The sequence below is a fragment of the Equus quagga genome, chromosome 9, assembly GCF_021613505.1.
Source record: "Equus quagga isolate Etosha38 chromosome 9, UCLA_HA_Equagga_1.0, whole genome shotgun sequence".
NCBI lineage: Eukaryota > Metazoa > Chordata > Mammalia > Perissodactyla > Equidae > Equus > Equus quagga.
Window position 1 is genome coordinate 4871800 of NC_060275.1, and position 22054 is coordinate 4893853.

Below are 22054 nucleotides of genomic sequence, written 5' to 3' on the forward strand. Positions count from 1 at the left end.
CAAAGCCCCAGTTGTACATCCTAGTTGTAAGTCCTTCTTGTTCTTCTGTGTGGGATGCTGCTCCAGCACAGCCTCATGAGTGGTGTGCAGATCTGCGGCCCAGGATCCATACTGCTGAACCCCCGGCCACCGATGCTGAGTGTGCAAATTTAACCACTTAGCCGTGGGGCCAGCCCCCAGAAAGATACTTCTGTTTGAAAGTCACAACTTTCATCTTTGGATGAAAACATCTCCATTCCTAGGATAGAGCTCATCCAGACTTCTGTCTCAGACACTCCTGGAGCCTGAGCAGGACTCCTAACAGCTGAGGTCAGTCATCAGCTGCCCGAAACCCTGGAGTGAGTGTTTCTTCCCGAAACACATCTATCTGTAAAGGCATCTTCTCCATCTGTGAGGAACAGGTGTCAGCTTCATAACTCTACTCCTCCAAGAACCTCTTCACTCTGATGAAAATACTTCTCTAGGGCATGGTCAACTGAGGCTCCCTCCACTGTCAACTTTACATTAGGCAAAAAAAAAAAAAACACCTCCTAAAATTTCCAAATCAAACTTTTCTCATAATAAAAGTGAGTTAAACAGCCATATACACTAACAGTTCACCACTGTTATTTCAGATAGTTTTCAAGAACCAATGATTTTCTAACAAATGACATTTTTGTTGGAAGTTGGACGTTTTCCATTCATAATATTACCAATAAGAGAGCCATCTCTTCAGCATTCAATAAAGTTGTTCCCTTCACTGAAGGGTGTACTTTTTGTACTAGACAGAGGACTAAGTAACAGCTTTAAAAACCACCTTTTCTTTGTTTCACATCAAGTATATGACATGGGTCATCTGAATGCGGGAAATCAGAGACCTCAAGGCACAAAACCACATAGTCCTCAAGGGACAAAACTGGGCCAGAAATAATCTTTGGTTATCGTTGGTCCCTTTGTGACCCTATCTTTTTTTATTTATTCATTCAATAATATAATGAACATCTGTGAATTTACCACCAAACTTGAGAACCAGACCTCACATTCCAGATTTTAATTTATCCCAACCTGGTATTTCTAGCTAAGAAAGATTACATTCTTAGATTTTTTTCATTCTTTGTTTATTTTCATCTTCAATTCCAACAGCTGGATCCACTTGATTAAACTGTTTTGCTTTTAGCAACTTCTTCAGAGGCATTAGATACCTATGACAAGCAGAGAGCAGAGTAAAATAAAGCTGTACTGAGATTTGAAGGCTGGGTTCTATCAGCAGCTAAGTTAAGAGCTCTGACTCAATGGCCACTGAGCATGTCTGATTCAAACCAGAATTTCCAACGAAATTATGTCTCATCACTCAGGCATCAACAATATTACTAACACTAAATCTGAAAAAGTCAATGGTTTACTGCACAAGTAAAAGAGCTCTATGTATAAAGAGATTTTTTTTTTTTTAAAGATTGGCACCTGGGCTAACAACTGTTGCCAATTTTCCTTTTTTTTCTTTTCTTAAATATTGGCACCTGGGCTAACAACTGTTGCCAATCTTTTTTTTTTTTTCTGCTTTATCTCCCCAAACGCCCCCTGTACACAGTTGTGTATCTTAGTTGCAGGTCCTTCTAGTTGTGGGATGTGGGATGCCGCCTCAATGTGGCCTGACGAGCAGTGCCATGTCCATGCCCAGGATCCGAACCCTGGGCCGCCGCAGCAGAGCGCGCAAACTTAACCACTCAGCCACATAGCCGGCCCCTAAAGAGATTTTTTTTGACTCTGATGAGGAGCCCACAGCTTCTCTGAGATGCAGAGAAGATGCCCCACCATTGACATGGTCTTTGGGACGCTCTTCCAGCTTCAGACAGATCAGCTCAGCTTTTATCATTTTTACACAGTTGTGTTCTATGTAAGTTTTTTTTTTTCTGTTTAATCAAAAGAGAAAACTCAAAAATTCCCTGAAGCTTTGAAGTATGTTCATACAGTGCTATTCCTATGAGCAGTAGTATCAAAAATAATAAGCATTGGGCTAATTCCTTTGTTAAAGTTTTTTCATTTTCCAAATATGATTCTCATATAAACAACATATTTTTTAAACTAGGCAAAGTTATCAATTTTAAACAGATCTGATATGCAGCAAGAAGTCTGCTACTCTCTAGTTGCCAAAAATATATGGCATATCCACATTATATAACTATAAATATGAAATGAGAAAAAGACATTCTGAACACTACAATGCACTGTGAGAATGAAAGGGGAAATTATTGTTTTAATTAACTTTAAAGAAAATTTGGGTCTAATTTAACTAAAAACTTTCATACACATGTCCTGCTGAATCTGTTTTCCATAATCCTTTGCTCTACCAGATTAGCATGAAAAGGGGGGCACAGATATTATTTAGACTTTAGCAACTGAAAACTTGTTTAATATGTTTTTATCTAAAAACAAGCACTTTTTAAATTGCAAGATGCTGTGCATATATGTAGCATGATTTTTTGTGCTTGCATAACTATAAATTCATATGCACTTAACCACAACCCTGAGAAATGAGAAGAGGTATCATCCTCAGCATGACAGGTAAGATGGTGAGAAAGCCACAGTGACGCCAGGAAGAATGCACTTGAGGTTGACTACATTGAGAGGGAGGACCATATACAGTTACATGAAACTACAAGTTTGCAATACCTTTTATATAATGTGACTACAAATCATATATTAGATGAGCTAAGAAAAAGTCCATCTTGAAAAGGAAAAATTTCAACAACGATTTTACTATTTTAACTCTACCAATATACACTGAGTGCCAATCACTCTCTGAAAAGCTGAGACGGAGAAGGAAAGTGGCCCAACCACGCCCTCAAGAAATTATCTAGTGTGAAGACAGGACATACATCTTTTTTAAAAGGAAAACAAAATAGAATGTGCTAGGTAGTACATCGGCCTTCTTAGTAGTAAGAAGTGGTCATACAGAATGTAAAGCTAGGGAAGGACTTTCACAGTAAGTGAGACAAAATCTGGGCTTTGAAAAGAAACCTACACTGACCCCAGCCTAGAAGACTTGGAGACATGACCTGCAGTATGACACTGAAGGAAACACTAGACAGAATGTGCTGACATAGCTTTTCATTATACCTTGACCCAACTTCTACAACACACTTACTATGTAATGCTGTTTAGGAAATCATTATCCATAAAACAAGAATGAACTGGATTACACTAAAACTCAATAGAAATGGCTGTTTCTCTGAAAAGCAGATCTCTATATTGACATCGTATGTTAGAAACAGTTCTAAATAGAATTAGGTTGACTCGTATGAAATTACCAGTATTTAACAGTTTTTAGCCTAAGCGTTGATTTCCTATAATTCAATGTTAGGAGGTACCAATATCATAGTAAGTATCAAACGGAGTCATCATTGTTTTGAAAGGGAATAAAGGATTCGCTGAAATGAAAGATGGTCATTTTGCAGAACATGAGAATTACTATAAGATTGACAGGTCTCACATGGAACATCAAGGTCGCTTATTTTCTCCTCTGAGGACAAAGGGTGAAAGTGCCACAATATTAGTGGAAAGGCTCTTGTTTTAAGCTCACAGTTGATTATACAAGTGACCCCAGGACCAAGAAATGAGGGGGGGATATCTGAGAAAATATCCTACGCACCCTTTAACCTTTCCTATCAGAGTTCTGCAGCACAAGGAAACGTAAACACCTTATTTCTCATCTGTTAAAATGGATGATCAAATTGCTCTGATCCAACTTTACAAAAATTACTTCAGAAAGTTTATAAGTTTCCTGAAAATTCCTCAGGAAAAATTTTAATCTTGGACTTTTATAAGCAACTACCAAGACATCATGAATATAAAGAACCTCTCACAAAAAGTCAGTACTGTACAATGAAACTGTATAAAAGTTGGTAATTAAGCATAATTGAAGGCTGCAGTGAACATATAGGCCTTTGTTCTTTTAATTCTGGCACTGACTGGGAATTACAGATAAGAGCCGAAGGCACATTTTAGTCGGAGTCCAGATGTATAAGGCCCAGTGTTCTAAAAGTAATTTAAGTGAAATAAAAGAAGAGAAGCCAAAAATATTCTAGACGCCTGCCAGCGGAAAACACCTATATTCTGAACATTTAACATATTTGATGGATTGTATTTGGGATCACATCCTCAGTGACTCTAAGAAAGTTAAAAAGCTGACATTCTTATAGCCAAGATGTGAATGAACTACTAGACTAAATGGTAGCAAAAACAAAAAATCTCTTAAAATTAATTCGCCACATTAAACAACAATGTATTATTACATGCAAAAGTAACTGGAACATTCATATTAGAAAAGGTATAGCTCACTCTCTCCCCAGCATTCAGTTTTATCTTATTTCTATATAGGAATGAAAGAGAAGGCAATAGAATCAAATACATGTCATTTTAATAAAGATTATCAGTACGAAACTATACATCCTTGGTCTAATAACTCATTGAACTGGTACTAGATGACGTGAAGTATGCAGTATTATTATAGTCTTTTGTGTTTCTTTTTCTGGGAGATGGAAGTGGCAGGATAAAGCAGCTTCTAGCTATATACATATATATATGTATATATATATATACATTTATTTATTCATTTATTTAGATAGAGGGTAAATACATCTATTTGCCCTTTATTCACCTATGTTCTGTAGGAACACAATGAAAAACAAGACCAGCTAGAGATGGAATAAACAAGAAAGGGTCCCCAGAGGACAGGGGCCTCAGACTGAGACCTGAAATTAGAAAATGATTTGAATTGATAACCAGGGAGATGAGATGTAGGGGGAGTGTACCAGGGCATACGCAGAACAAAAGAACAGAGAAAGGAAGAAACAGGCTGTGGAGCTGGGAAAGGATGTGCCTAACAAAATAAAACATGATTAAGTGGCACCTTTGCAGGCGAGTTCTGCAGTGTGGGTTAGGGAGGAGGAAACTGGAAGTGGCATGAGGCAGTAGGCCAGGGAAAGTAGATGGAGGTCACCAATACATGTTGCTGTAACAACGCTAATCCCCTTGCCCTCAGTTCCCCCTCCCCCGACCCAGAGCCTGAAATCCACGTTGAGGGATGTACAACCTCAGAAGAGTTATAAACTTTGCTGGCATCCTCCTATGTACAGAATAAAAGGTAGCAGGCACAGCATTTGAGATTCTTCTCGACCTGATTCCAACCCAGTTTCCCAGGCTCCTCCTCACCATTCCATAATGTGCCTAAATGAAGACCATTTCCTAAACAGTGCATCATCGGGGATCTTAGTTCTTAATCATATACTACTTGCCCCCAACCCTATGCCCAAGGTCACTGCAGGCACACGGCAACAGGACATGCCAAGCTCACAGCCACTTCCCAGAGGACCTCTGAATGTGCTCTCTGCTGGGAAGGCTCTAACTTCACATTTCACTTAAAGTGTAGCCCTTCAAAAAGGTCTTTCCTGACCACCCATCCTAAGGTAACACCTCCAGCAGACACTCTCTGCAACAGCAGCCTACTACATCTTTATCAGAGCTTTCCGCCTAATAAAATTCTTGGTTTCCTTTATGTGCAATTATTATCTCTTTAGGCTTACCCCCAGCCCATCAACTCCAAATCTAAAGCACAAGAGAAGAGACGTCGTATCATCTTCAAACACTACATACCATCTCAATTTTGGAACACAGTACTAAGTGTAGTAGATGTAGTAAAAGTTTATTGGAAGAAGAAATCGATGAACAAATGTGATGCCTTTATTAGCATCCCCCATAATACCCTGTAAGCAAGATTAATTGTTCCCTCTCCTAAAACTTTCTTTTGTATCATTGTGTAGCTTTTCTTTTTCCATATTATGGATAATCGTATAACAACCAATATCTGCTGAAGAACAAGAATCAGATAACATTCATGTTTATTTAAATGTCCAAGAATAAAACACTCAGAGATGAATGCTCAATAAATGTTGGCTCAACTTAAAGAATCTTAAAACGATCTTATATATCTGCAGCATATATACATTACCAACACTTAAAATTCCTCTACTACTAACACGAGAATTTCTTTCCAGCAGTAAATATGGTATTCTATCGCCATCACCATGATGTACCGAGAGCAGCGGTAACCTCTGACAGAGCTGGAGGCATGCACCCTGGTCTACCAGGCAAGCGCCCCTCCCTTCTCTCACTGGGACCACACTAACTACGTCTGTTCAGCACACTGCAGGAGCAGGCATTCTTCAAAATAACAGATCATCTTGAGAAATAAAAAGCACCACTGAAGCAGTACAAGGAAGTGCACTAAATTTTCATACAACAAGGCAAGGACAATTTTTTTAAAAAGTCTCATAACAGGATTGCATGCTGCTTGACACACTGCACCAAAACCAAATGGCTGAAGACATAAGTACTCCCAGACAAACACTGGCTCTACTTTGCAAAAATTCCCATTGCAAAACTTCCCTTGAATTATATGAGCTTTGATTCATGTGAGGTTGTTAAAAAATATCACACACATAAAATGAGAATTTCCCATAAGGGGAAAAAAGATGAAACTAAAAATAACAGTAGTAAATAAAAGGCATTCCATGAAATCCACCCTGCTTTCTAGAGATGGATGAAATTTTGGCACTGAGCTTCCCAGCAGTAAACATAAAGAGGAAAACTCAGTTATATACATGATTTGCTAGTACATAAGACCAAAATGACAAGTTGTGTCAGAAAGGCACAACTTTTCCTGGAATAAAGACCAGAGAGAAACTGCCCCCTGAATGTCACAAGAAATATATGACATATCTTCATTATCACAAAAACTAAATATAAAATCAGTAAAGTCAATTTCATTGGAAGAAGAAAACAATGCCGTGAAGGAAAGCAGCTCTCTAGTGATGGGATTAATTGAAAGCACATTGAGAAATGAAGGGAGGGAATATGTATTCAGGACAGCAAAGTAAGTGATCTGACAAATATACAGACTCCAGATATTCCACATAGCTTTTGAACATGTAATTGAAGTAGAACTGCCATTGCTTCATGGAAACTAAGGAACCTAATCAGGTTATAAGCTTGAAAAGAAGATGTCTATCCCCTCAAGAGATGAACCATGAGAACTGTCTGTAACTAGGTCAAGACACTTCCCCCAAAAAGAAGTCGGAAACTTCAGCAAACAGATGAGGAACTGAGATCCCGACATTCTACACCACTGACAATTTCAGAAAATATCCATTTCAGTAAGAAAATACTTGTCATAAAGCAACCACAGAACATCTAAACTATCCATTTAATTCAGAAATACTTCCCAGATGTTGACAAGATAACTTTGGTGGAAAATATATGCTTATCTCCTTATGTACTTTAATAAATTGTCAGCTTAAATCAATAAAACATAGAAAGAAATTTTCTAAAAGTAATAACCTTGGCTTTGGATGAACTGATGTGACTTCCATCTACCTTCCCATGTAGCTAATTATTTAGCAGGGCTATCTGTCTATTCAACCCCACTTTTTCACAATAAAACCATGTCAAATAATCCTAGGTTATTATTTATATACTGCATACTGTCTTCAGATGGAGAAATGGGGGCAGAGAGAAAAAAAGGAGTCCTGAACTCATGCAAAAGCAATATTAAATCATTAAAATATAACAACCTCCCACTCATTAAAATAAGCACTCTGAGATGGGGAGAATTGACATGTTTTTCTTCCATTTTGGCTCAACAGTTATTTCTTGTGTAAAAACTTTTTAAAGCAGAGAGGAGCCATAAAAGCTTTATTTTTTCTAAATTGGACCTTCATAAAAAAAAAAGATGATTGCTAACTAGTAAAGGAAGAAATGAGAAGGAAAGACCAATAAGCAGTGGCTGATGGAGAGAGTGAGCCTGAAGCCAGGAAACATGAAGTGACCAACAAGTTTTATAAAGAACACTCCACGGAGATCACACAAGGGACATGCAACACGGAATAAAATATCTCAATGCATCCATGAGAATAAGCCACCCATTTCAATGGTAAAATAGCAAACAGTTTTTACCTTACAGAAATTCACATGGAATAAATACTGAGGAAAACTATGATCCTTTAATAAAAGAAAATGCACGCAATAACAACTTAGCCAAAGGCAAGTTATTTCTTTAAAATGGACAATAAAGTGATAATAACAGGAATTAATCTCATACTATGAATAGAATCTCTTCTAATAGGAAAAAATTGAGTCTACTTAAATATATGCAATTCAGAGTTTTTATAAAATGTATTATTCTCTCATTTAAAAGTAACCTAAGTTTCTAGGGGCTGGCCCGGTGGTGCAGTGGCTAAGTGCGCAAGTTCTGCTTCGGTGGCGCGGGGTTCGCCGGCTGGGATCCCAGGTGCGGACATGGCACTGTTTGGCACGCCATGCTGTGGTAGGCGTCCCACATATAAAGTAGAGGAAGATGGGCATGGATGTTAGCTCTCGGCCAGGCTTCTTCCTCAGCAAAAAGAGGAGGATTGGCAGCAGTTAGCTCAGGGCTAATCTTCCTCAAAAAAAAAAAAAAAAGTAACCTAAGTTTCTAATCAACTCCAAGTATCATTAGCGAAGCTTCAATAACAACTGTGCGTGTAGATGTATACATGCTTCTCCCAGGAATGTTTGAGTTTTGGATGATGTTTTCATGTTTCAAGAAAAAGAGTGAGACTTGCATCTAAACTGAAGGACAGGAAACAATGATGACGCTTTCACACAATTCTAACATAAAATTGTTGAGACAAGAGGCGAAGGAGACGAGATAGACTCCCAAAGACTTACCTAACGTCCCGTCATATATTAATGGCTTACAACAAATTAGAACCAAGTATCAGAGCTGCCAGTATTTCTGTCCCACAATTAGACTAGGTGATATCTGGTATGTATAAAAATGTAGAGGAAAGATTCTACTTATCAATAAGATCAAGATACTGTTAAAAGAAAGATGGCTAACCACAAATCCCCAATGTCTGATAAAAGGGTCGAGAAGCCAGAACAATTTCGGGGCTCAGTAACCTGAAGGAGGCCTGAGGGAAACCCACCAGCCCAAACAAAACCCTGACGCACACTGAGCCTGCCCCAGGGGCCTGAATACACCCCAGCTCTGTCGACAATAACCCACTATCTGAGACTTACACCCTTCAGAGACGCCTCCAAAATTTGCTTCACTGAAAAAACACTAAGGTTTTGCTCTGGATATTCATTAATAACTTGGAAAAAACAGATATGCTTCCTTTGATTCCGAAACTGTTTAACTCTTAGACTCTGATGTACACGTCCGATTTAAAATCCCTTCTTGGTGAAAGTGGTTTGGAAGCACACCAGCCTTCCTGAGATGCTGCCAGAGCAGAGATCTCCTGATGATGCTCCTGACACCACAAAAGCAATGAATCAGATCACAGTCTGAGTGAAGCGTGTCCCCTCCTCCTATTTACACAGTCATTCAAAGCCCAGCTGATTTCCAAGAACTGAACTACGAATGCCATCTCCTTCTATTGTAATATGCACCTGGCTTTCACATAAGATACACTTATTATGACTGTTTCAATTGTGATAATTGTGGACAAGCTCATTTTCCAGATTACTATTAGCGAATTCACAGTCATAAAGATACTTTGGCTTACTATATTACAAAGAGAATTACTTATTTAAGATAAAGACTACTTTAGAATGAACTTGCAAATTAATTGGAGTTTGTTTGCTTGAAATATAAATTTAATGTGGCTATATTTAGTTGTTTACATTTAAGTGTACAAAATTTCAGTGATACACTACCTTAAAATAAGTTCATACAAATTTAGGGACAAAAAAGTATGTTCTCACACAAGCCATCACTTCAGTTATTCATGGAGTCAAAAAATATATATTTGAAATTATTTAGTTTTCTGTTGCTGACGACAGTCAGGCTGACAAAATTTATTGGTTGACCAAACTATAGTGCAAGTATATGAATTTATTTGTGATAAATTATCATTTTTGCATATATCAAAGCACAAAGCCTAAATACTTGCAAACAAAATGCATTATTAATTTAATTGTCACAGTCTATTTAGCTAACTTCTATTACTATTTGCTATAATACACAATGCATAAGAGGGGAGAATCAAATTCAAAACATAAAAAAATAAACTGATTATATTGTCCTGGAGAAATTAAAATATAGCAAGCTTGCAAAATTACAGCCAAGGCATTAATGTTCTAAATAGGCATGAAAAAAATGTTTAACTTAATTTAGAGAACAGTTATGCCAAAACTGACGGTTCAACATGCTGATAGTTTTTTTGTTTCCTAAAACCATTAAAAGGTCTCAGTTCTCTCTCCAAGGAGTGGAGGAAGGAGGGATGGAAGCAAGAAGCCCTTGGCATTTATTCTGCCAGATTTTGCTACTTAAATCTTAAGTCTCCTCCAGCTATGCACGGTCTCTTGGAAAATTATTGCTGTTGATTCCTGGCATTCCAACTCAGTGTTTCTACGCAGTTAGAGGGAATGCCCTAGAAGCAGGTATCATAAACAAGAAGGATTCTGGAACACAGAATTTTTAATAGGGAAAACAATTCAATCAAAGACGTTTAGTTTAGACAAACTCTGCAACTTGGACTACTTAGAAGTAATAACCCAGAAGATAGGCTATACTTTCTCATTTGAGATTCATTTCCTGATTTTAGGACAAAAATCTTGCCAATGTCAGAGAGAAAGTTCACAATATCTCAAAGGGGAGAAAGACAGGCAATCGTTCTCTTCTCTCTTTTTAGCCCCTCTTTATGTGTACGTATTAGGGACTGAAATGAGTGAAAGCAAGCAAGAGACTCCCTGGAACACACAGGAAAAGGTAAATGGAAAAACCAAAGAGTACATCTGAGATTTTCAAACTCCTATCATAATATATAGGAGGTATCTAGTATTTTTACCTGCTCAGAGGATAAATATATGTATATAAGGTAATGAATTTTTCATTAACATGAAACAATATGAACAAACACATTGAAATTTTTAAAATTCCTAAATAAAAAGCAGGATAATATATTTGAGTTCAAAATATATACCAGTTATATAGTAGGGAAATATTTTCTTTTTACTAATTATCTGATCTAGATTATTTTCATTCAAATTTATTTCGTGAATAAAACACCCTAACTACCTAGAAGTAAAGATTCTCAATGTGAGATAACATAATAGTACAAGGAGGAGCACTGGAACTAGAGTCAGAAAATAACAATTCTAACATTTATTATGAGATATTGAATAAATTATTGTATATTCCTCAATCTGTAAAATTGGAATAACAATGCACTGCTAATAAGGTCATAGAATGGTTGAGATAATGCGTGTGAAAGTAATGAGAAGAAAGTAATTAAAAATGTTTTGTTTCCACTTTCTTAAACACTTATGAAACATAACTTTGAAAAGGCCGAAATCATAAATTTAAATAATATAGAATTTTTTGATTCCAAGAATAATGCATTCAGGATATGTTCAACACATACATTTGGCTCAAACTGAATATAACGCTACAAAGAAAAGTATAAGAAACCAAAAGGTAAAAAGTAGGCATATGTAACATCCCAATATTTTGATACAGTAGTCATGTCCAAACTAAAACACCAAAGCAAACAATAGGCCTCCAATAGAAAAGCCAAGGTAAATTCCTTGTAAACAGAAAATATTGGTAAGAGCATTTTATATTTTTTTAAAAGGCAATTAAACATTTACAAATATGGCAGAAGAGGCCCTAGGCTATAGAGCTGTAGAACAAATTGCATTACTGTTGACATTTTAAAACAGTATTAAAAAACAAAAGTTCCCAGGAGGATCTGTAGAATTTCAGATACCACCTGGGAGGATCTGGGGAAAGTTGAAAATCTACTGTCTCTGAAGGAGGGTGAGAGTGCCTGCACTAGTTCTGAGCGAGCTGCACATTTTAAAGATTTAAAAGATTTCAGAAGTAGCCATGCTCACCTGGTAGCTGACACTGCTATACTTCAGTTCACCTAATATAATTAAGTCTATGTGATGAAGCTAATTATGATATACTACCAAGAAAAAAGAAAACTTGGCAGTTGATGACATAATAATTGTAGTGTTATTTTTCATGAGATGGCAACTGTAGTATTATTTGGGGGATGACACAAGATGTATTTCTTGTATAATATCAGCAATATTTAATTCTACAGTAAGAATTCAAGAATGTTATTTTAAAACCTCAAAACAAAAATACAGGAAAAAATACACAAAGTTTAGCTTTATATTTATTTTAGCTCATTCTAATGTATTTGCAGAGATAAATCCCTCTAATTTAACTCTTATACTGTTTCAAGGTTGTTTCACAAATTGAAAGTCTCTCAAATCCTTTCAAATATTTTTAGAATGAATTTTTTTAAATTAAAATACAACATTAAATTTTTGTGGGAGAATGGTATAAAATATGATATTCAAAAACATAGTACTCCAAATGCAAAACATGATGAACTAACGATAAAAATTCTGGAAGTCACCTCATTAAACAAAACCTAAATGAAAATATATTTTTAAATAAAGAAAAAATGGATGAAAATTACCTTTCTTTTGGGGTGCCAACTCCATGTTTGCCCAGTAGATGAGTATTTAAGTGCTTCTTCATTACAAAAGCAACCCTAAGAAAAGAAGTAACAGTAATTTTAGAACTAAAAATTCTCTGCTAGAAATATGCAAAAAAAGTATTTAAAAATAGGCATGTATATGGGAATGTATCATGAAGATGCACATTACAATGGCACTTTTGCTAAACAAAAAGCTTGCATACAGATTAAATACACTGCAATACTTGAAAACCAGAAAAAATAACTGTATTTAAATGGTCTGGTTCCTTTCTTCCTTGAGTATACTAACATTGACGAAAACAATGATTCTACTTCTTCAGTCATTGTCTTCACTGACAGTTAGTAAGAAAGATAAAGCAATACCTCAAGATAACACGCACTGCCCCCTAGTTGATCCCACACTTCAATCATAAAATGAGTTTGAGAAAATGTCATTTTATTAAATATTTAAGGGACTATAAAAGAGAAAATGAATAGCCTTCATGAAGCTTCCTTAAAAACATGGTAATAATTTGAAGAGAGGTTTTTAAAAATGATATAAATGTTATTGTGTCTGCAGCACATACATACAAACAATGTACTTAAGTGCCAAGAAGATATCAATAACTAAAACAAACAAAAAGTACTACCTGACATGCTGTCTTATTTTATACACAAATCAGCTTACTTAATGCAATTTTGTTGACACAAATATGAAATGGACAGGAGTCAGAGCCAGTCCATGGAGCGCCATTCTTCTACTGCGTATAGTACAACATCAATTTAATTACGTCATGTGATTATTTAAAACAATTTAGATCTCATTCAGAAGCATCAGATTAAAATGGCTCTCTTGATAAGCAAAAAAAAAAAAATTTACTGTTGTAACTTTCAGTGTAAAAGGGCTTGCAAACATTTTTGTTAATTATGTATTACAGCTGTCCTTCATAAAGTTAATTACTAATAGCTGAAAGGCAACAGAATATATTTGCATATGTACATGAAAGGCATGACATACGCAAAAATATGATTTTAATTAGCATTCTATGATATGAAGGGCTACAAATCAAATTGGCATGTTATAAGAGTCTTAACATTAAACACTGAATTCATCTGGACATGTTTGCACAAACGGGCAATGTAAAACTGGAAGGTACTGTGGCCGTATGGAAGAGGCACGTGTCAAAAGCCAAGATCAAACCAATTTCTAAAATGTGAATGCTTCTTTTATTTTCATGTTGCTCTATTTTGGTTATTTTCACATAATATTAGGGAACCTCAGTTTTGAGGCTAACATACTTGTATTTTTTTAAATGACTGTGACTTTATTATTCAAACAATGCCTTTGTATACACTGAAAATAACATTCACTCTTTAGTATACATTAGGTAATAACTATGGACAATATATGCTTTAGAACTATAAATAACTGGTCAGATCGTCAATCATTACAATGGAAGAATAATTCTTACATATAAAGAACCTCAGTGTGGCGATATTAAATGCTTAGCAAAAATAACAGCACAAGATATTCTATATTTGTTTCACTTGATTCGGACAAAATAAATAACATTTTTCATTTCCTTATAAAAGAATACAGTAATAACAACAGTCCAAGTCGTAACTTCCCTACTGTCCTCTATTTTCCTATAATTAAAAAAACATAAAGCTAATAGCAAAGAGCAAAGGTTAAGAACCCAAAGTTGCAAAGCACAGCTTATTTATATGCCCAAGTATAATTTAAGAGATCTGAGCTCAGAAACCACACTGCAGTTTTTAAAAGAAAAAAATTTTATTAATTAAAATGCTTGTTTTAAGAATTGAAACAAAAACATTACACTGCACAGGGGAACAAACTAGAGTACACAGGAAGAGAAAGCTTCTACTTAAAATAAGATTCTTATATTATCTGCTGAATGTCTGTAATACTAAATATTTAAAGTAATAATTTTTTATTACTATGGGAAAAAACTTATAATACTAAAATACAGTTCAATTATAGTCAAATGCAAAATATTTACCCACTCAAAACCTGACTTGAAGCAAGTATAAATTATTCTTTAAATTTGACTTAACTAAAGCACAAGTAGTGTAAAAGTCTCAATATCAGTTAAAAAACAGAAGCCAAGCACGACTGACTAAAACAAACTTACCAACCTACACAGACATAATATTGCCAATTTGTCATTAGTGAATGCAGCCTGTCCTTCACAGCCATCGTCAGAGCGTTGTTTTAATATTTTTAGCATAATAATTGTTTTGGAAAATTTATAATCTAGATACCACTAGCAATAAAACAAAAATAATCCCAAAGCTGAAAAGCTATGCAACTGAAACGCAATGCTCCTAATGAACAGTCATGCCTTTATGTATTCATGCCGTTTCTACACATTTCTGATCACTTGGGATGTGGCAGCCAACGGTAGGTTCTGCAGGTACTATGTAAAACAAGACAGTGAAAACAGTGCCTTCATGAAGCTTTCATCCTATAAACCCGTAGCTTCTCAACAGGACAGAGTAGCACCAAGCCTGCCCTACTCCTGCACGGATATGGGAAGTCACACGTCCACGCATTAGCTCATGTGCTTAGTAGGACTGACTCTATGCAAGAACAGTTCAGGCAGCTACGGTGCACAGGTGACAAAATATATAAAGTTCCTGCCTCAGAAAATGTGAAACCTGCTGAGGGAAACAGACAACAAGAACAAAAAGTAAAATACAGAACATCTGAAATAGTGATAACTGGTAAAAGAAATAATAGAGAAGGAAAATCTGAAATCAGCAGGGGATTAAAATGTTACATTTGGGTGGCTCAGGAATGGGATCTGTGAGTAAAGAGGGTGGGGACTGGACATGTCCACAGAAGCAAGGGTGGCCACAGAGACCTGGGGTGGAAGCCCGCAGGGCTGTTCTCAGACAGAGAAATGCAGTGTAGAGCACGTGCAGAGGGAGGAAGAGGACGCAAGGAGCTGGTTAGAGAAGGCAGGGCAGGGACAGAGGGTATCCAAGGGCTAACAACCTTGTGGGCCATGATACCCTGGCCTTGGACTCTGAGGGAGAAGGCAAGTATCGCAGGCGTCTAAAGAGAGGAGAGACACATGGACTCACATTTTAATAGATTCCTCTCGCTGTTCTGTTTAGAATAGAGTGAGAGAGAGGGAGAGAAGGAGAGAGGGAAAGCGGGAGAGAGGGGGAGAGAAACAGAGAGAGGGCAGGTGGGAGAGGAAGAGGGAGAGAGGGAAAGGGGAGACATCCGAGAGCAGGACCTAACAGGAGGCTGAATCTACTGGTCTTGAGTTCAAAGGCAAGATCCATGCTAGAAATATACTCTCTGAAGCTATCCATTTGGCAAGTGCCTGACAATCTGAAGGAACCTTAAAATAATAAAAAATAGAGTTTTTAAAATATGATTGATTCCCAAGTACCTATAATTGCCTGAAACAGCAAAATTGTTTTCAGCGTCAGAAGAGCAGCATAGTAATAACATTTACATCCTAGCTATAGATTTCTACTCTCTAGTACAAAAATTTCATATTTTAACTCCTAATTTTAAAATAATTTTTCCTACACTATATATCAATATAATAAAAACCTCTTCCTTCAATCCCTTAGTTTTCATCACTGCGGAATTATTTTAACTTGAGAGTCATGAAAGATTATCTGACTGATCCGTTGAAGTAAATAAAACATAATACCATGAACACAAAGAAAGAGATGTGAAAAGCAAGAGAAATCCATAGCAGGACATGTCAGTATTCCCTAACTCCTACTCTGCGTAAGTCAGGGTCTTAAATGCAGGGGTCAAAAAGTCAGATTTGCAAATGCTGTGTTACTCCTGAACACAAGGAAAGAGGAGCAGCACCACCCATATGCCTTCCTGAAGCTGTGTTATGCTTTTATTTCGGCTTCCCTTATCTCTCCTCAAAGTCAGGCTTATAGGACATAACATCCAACTACTTGAAAATTTCTGATGATCAGGTCAATGTAGGCCATATAGGTTACAGGAAAGATAAATTAAATGTACTTGCTTTTAAGAAGTTAAAATCTAAACACAATAACACAATAAGTTAAAAGAACAAAAGAGTTTCTAAGAACACGTTAACATAGACTATGATGCAAGTACATTCACTTATTCTTTCGGTCTTACTGATGGATCCACAGTAATCTACCCACTGCTCCCAACTGGTCCCCTCTACACCACTGCCACACACTTGCCAAACTGCTTGTCAGAACACAGGGTTCACTCAGTGAAAAACAGCAGACAACTTAAAAAACAAACAAAAAAAAAAACAAGCAGCAAGATCAGCTTGCAAAGACCAGCCGAGGAACACAAGAAACAAAGCACCCTCGAACGAGACACTCGTGGCCATCTCCCTGGTTAACTCATGACACTGGGTTGACCAAAGCAGCGTTTGTCCTACTAGTAACAGTTCAAGTATAAGTGGGTGGTCACAGCACGGCTCTGCCATTTATGACTTGTGTAACTGGGAGAATATGAAGACCATTCCTCAGCTGAAACATGAGACATGCAAGACTTCATAAGAGTTTTATGAGATTAGATAAAACAACATGAATACAATGGAGCATGAGGGGCAGGTAAAGACAAGTTAATAAATTAAATAATAGTTAATATTAGGACTGCTATTTTTAAAATCAAGCCAGTGATATAGTTACATCTGAAAAAAAGATGGTTTAAAGATTTCAACTCCAAAAGCCTATATTCCTTTGGGCCAGTTCAGTTTACACCTTAACTGATATACGTAACAGCTTAAATGAAATTTCCGTAGACGTATCTAAGACTACCTAGAAAATGAACATGCAAAGATCTAACAAATCTATCACTTCAAACAACAGGACCTACTACCTAGAGGAACACCACTGTCCCGAGACATTAAAAAGTACTCACTTGGACTCATTTAAATTAGACAGCTATTTCTGTTTGCATCAATCCCCAAGAAAGGGGGGTAGGGAAGAAGAGGCACTCCAAAATTAACAGCAACAATCAAAGAATAATGAACGATCACACATATCCAAATGGCCACAAACCCAAGGTTCTGTTTTGTTTCCCCTTTATAGTTTTGACTTTGAATGCTAAGTTTCTAAATTAAAAATAATAATTTTGGGGGCTGGCCCGGTGGCGCAGCAGTTAAGTTCACATGTTCCACTTTGGCAGCCTGGGGTTCGCTGGTTCAGATCCCAGGTGCAGACCTATGCACCACTTATCAAGCCATGTTGTGGCAGGTGTCCTTCATATAAAGTAGAGGAAGACAGGCACAGATATTAGCTCAGGGCCAGTCTTCCTCAGCAAAAAGAGGAGGATTGGCAGCAGATGTTAACTCAGGGCTAATCTTCCTCAAAATAATAATAATAATATTTTTAACTAACTGGGAGAAAGAATGGCCTAAATAAGTGAAAATTCCAAATTTTAAATTTTAATATATCTTTAAAAGAATCTCATATTTGGTATTTTCAAAGTGTTCATACACATATTCTAAATCCTAGAGTCCCACAAGAAGCAGACTACACATAAAACTGCATCAATAATCGTGTCCCTATTGTCAGGACTTCAGCAGGAGGCCTCTCAAAGCACTACCCACTCTGTGTTCTGAGTCTCCAAGGTTCTCTGGACCTTCTCCCCGCTGCGAATCCTTCACTTTTCTTTCTGGCCTCTACCAAAGGCCCTCACTCTCCTACCGCATACAGAACTCGGGTGTCCCATCGATGCTCCAGGTGCTACCACAGATGTAGCAGACACTACGGAAGGATCCCTCACAGGTACCCAACCTTCATCCGACTGAAGAAAGACGGAGCTGTGATAGCACTGACACTGAAGGAGCATGATTCTGGACATGAACTGTCTGGGTTTCAATCCCTGGTCCGCCAGCAATTCGCTCAGTAAATGAGACGCACTGTTTACTGCGTGCCTTTGCCCTCCTCAGATGGAAACGGGATGGTACTCGGGACGGTACTAAGTGTAGTGACAAGGACTGCATGACCGATGTTTGCACAGTGCAGAGCACGGTGCCTGACACACTCTTGGCATTATGGAAGTCTCTGCCACTTTTAGCTCTTAACTACCCTCGGCTCAAAGTTTCAAGAAATAACCAAAACTCCCAGTTTGCTACCTCATTCCCACTGGCCAGAGCCTCTCTAGAATTAGGTGCCAAGTTAGCAGGAAGAGGAGTTGCCTACCACACTGTGAATCTGTTTAGGAGCCTTACAGACATTAGAAGCTACAACGCAATTCAATGTGATTCCAATTGAAATGATAATTAAGAGATTCGCATGTTTTAATACTGTAAGCAGCATGGACCCAAAAATAAGTAGCATTCAGGCCTAACCAAGTAATAAACAGCAGAAGGATGAACAATGACAAAAGAGAGTTAGATGCAATAACTGAGGTAGCAGAAACAAAGGCAACAAACAGGAGGAGCTTCTCAAAGGGTTCCGAAGAAGCCTGGGAGCAGAATGGTGAAACGGGTTTGTGGGAGCAGATTCCAGGCCCATGGAACAGGACGTGCAATGAGGAATGAAATAACATAGAAAGGCTGAGAAATACTGCTAGGGAATTAAGTACAAATTTGAGATAACAAGGAAAAAAGCAGAGTTTTAAATCATGAAGGGTCTTATAAGTCATGCCAAAAACTTTAGATTTTATCCAGATTCTCAACATTTGCCGGATACCCTACAGATGACTGTTCTGCAGGGTGTTAACAGGGATGTTACAAAAAAAGTCGAGATGGGGGGATGCCAAAGAAGATTGGACGATATTAATGAGAAGAATAGAACACTGCAAACTTCCCAGTCAGGAAGGAGCTAGTGAGCACTAAGTCCCAAGAAAAGAGGAGAGATGTGCACAACTTTCTCTACACTTACTGAACCATTAAATGTTTTTGTCATAGCAAACCTACATATATCTCCTAGAACTGTGTCTAGAGGAGGAAATTTAGAAAATGCTGCTGTAGAGCCTGAGAAGTTCTGAAATTGGGACATAAACATGATCTGGTTTACACTTTGTAAGGCATATGCTTTGTAACCAGTGCTGAGCTCAGATCCAGACCATTTACCATGTGGACGATCCTCCACAATTTTCTTTTTAATCACACTAATCCTCTGCTCCTTAATTTGTAGTGTGTGGATAATAACACTAATCTCAGAAAGTCATACAAATGCACAGATAATTCAGTACAGTGGCTGTTACACAGCCCTCACTAAAAAATTGGTAACTATTACATAAATACACCAAGCAATTAACTAGGATCTGAAGGTACAAAGATGAACAAAATGAAGTCTCTACATTTATAGGGTTTAAAATCCTAGTCGTGGAAACAGATGTCTAAAGAGATAATGCCAGCATGAGGCAGGAAGAAACAAGACATGTATGTAAAAATAGGGCTGAGGGTGCATGAAAAAGTCACATCACCACAACCTAGAATTGAAAGGTTTCCCTCCAATTTAAAATCAACAGTATTGGTCAATCAAAGTCATCTAATTTTCTTTGAGTACAAAATCAGTGCAGCTAAACTAAATTTTCATCATTACATATTATTTATAAGCAGCAGTCTATTCATATACTAAACGCTATAAGGCTGAAAAAGTATAAACAATGTTAAATAATGATTCTCCAAGGAATAATTATAATCCATTTACTGATGTAAGTTCTAGATGTATAAAAATATATTATCAAAAATGTGATTTGAGTTTTGGAGCAAATGTCACTTGTCATTAAAAACATATAGAAATTTTTGCAACTTTGCTTAATATGTCTTTATTGATTAAGAAGGTATTACCATTCTGAAAATAACCTTAAATGAATATTTTTATACTATAGTTTTACATGTTAATTTCAATTTTTTGTTTTTGTTGAGGTACCACTGGTTTGTAACATTATATAAATTTCAGGAGTACATCATTCTATTTTGATTTCTGTGTAGATTACATCATGTTCGCCACACAAACCCTAATTACGATCCATCACCATAAACAAGTGCCTAGTCACTCCACTGGATCTCTGTCTCTATGTGACTGTTGCTGTTGTTTTCACCTTCTACTCATGAGTGAGATCATATGGTATTTGACTTTCTCCTTCTGATTTATTTCACTCAGCATAATACCCTCGAAGTCCACCCATGTTGTCACAAATGGCAAGATTTCACCTTTTTTTTTTTTATAGCTGAGTAGTATTGCATTGTGTATATAGATCACATTTTCTTTATCCTTTTGTCCCCTTATGGGTACTTAGGTTGCTTCCAAGTCTTGGCTATTGTGAGTAATGTTGCAATGAACATAGGAGTGCATATATCTTTATGCATTCACGTTTCCATGTTCTTTGGATAAATACCCAGCAGTGGAATAGCTGGATGATACGGTTGGTCTAATTTTATTTTATTTTTTTTGGTGAAGAAGATTGGCCCTGAGCTAAGATCTGTTGCCTATCTTCCTCTTTTTTTGCTTGAGGAAGACTGTTGCTGAGCTAACATCTGTGCCAATCTTCCTCTATTTTGTATGTGGGATGCCACCTCAGTATGGCTTGATGAGTGGTGTGTACGTCCATGCTCAGGATCTAAACTTACGAATCCCAGGCTACCTGAGCAGAGCACGCAAACTCAACCACTATGCTACCAGGCTGGTCCCCTGGCAGTTATATTCTTCATTTTTTGAGGAACCTATACCAGGTGACATTCCCACCAGCAATGTATAAGTTCCCTTTTCTCCACATCACCTCCAACACTTGTTATTCCTTGTCTTGTTAATTATAGCCATTCTGACAGGTTTGCGATGATCTTTCATTGTAGTTTTGATTTGCATTTCCCTGATAGTTAATGATGTTGAACATCCTTTGTGCCTGTTGGCCATCTGTATATCTTCATTGGAGAAATGTCTGTTCAGCTCTCAAGCCCATTTTCTAACTGGGTTGTTAGTTATTTTGTTGAGATATATGAGTCCTTTTTATATTTTGAATATTAACCCTTTATTATATATGTAGTTTGAAAATATCTTCTCCCAACTGTTAGGTTTTCATTTTGTTGATGGTTTCCTTTGCTGCGCAGAAGCATTTTAGTTTGATGCAGTCCCATTTATTTATATTTTCTATTGTTTCCCTTACCTAGTCAGACATGGTACTTGAAAATATACTCCTAAGACCAATGTCAAAGAGCATACTGCCTATGTTTTCTTCTAGAAGTTTCATAGTTTCAAGTCTTATATTCAAGTCTAATCCATTTTGAGTTAATTTTTGTGCACGGTGTAAGATAATGGTCTACTTTCATTCTTTTGCATGTGGCTGTCCAGTTTTCCCAACACCATTTATTAAAGAGACTCTCCTTTCTCCATTGTATGTTCTTCACTCCCTTTTGGAAAAGCAGCTGTCCGTAGATGTGTGGGTTTATTTCTGAGCTCTCAATTCTGTTCCATTTATCTGTGTGTCTGTTTTTTGCCAGTACCATGTTGTTTTGATTACTACAGCTTTGTAGAATATTTTAAAATCAGGGAGTGTGATACCTCCAGCTTTGTTCTTTTTTCTCAGGAATCCTTTCGCC

The 22054-nt window shown here is 37.0% G+C and overlaps 1 protein-coding gene across 5 annotated transcripts in view; it reads right to left on the bottom strand.

Moving 5' to 3' along the window:
- ZNF407 (zinc finger protein 407) overlaps positions 1-22054 on the bottom strand; it is a 208456-nt gene that overhangs the window by 24364 nt on the left and 162038 nt on the right. For 3 of the 5 annotated variants that reach the window (XM_046671441.1, XM_046671440.1, XM_046671439.1), the window contains exon 4: positions 12516-12590. In XM_046671441.1, the coding sequence (XP_046527397.1) occupies positions 12516-12590 (75 nt within the window). Of the gene's footprint in view, positions 1182-12515; positions 12591-22054 lie in introns of all 5 variants that reach the window. The other 2 variants (XM_046671437.1, XM_046671438.1) reach the window with 1 other exon arrangement.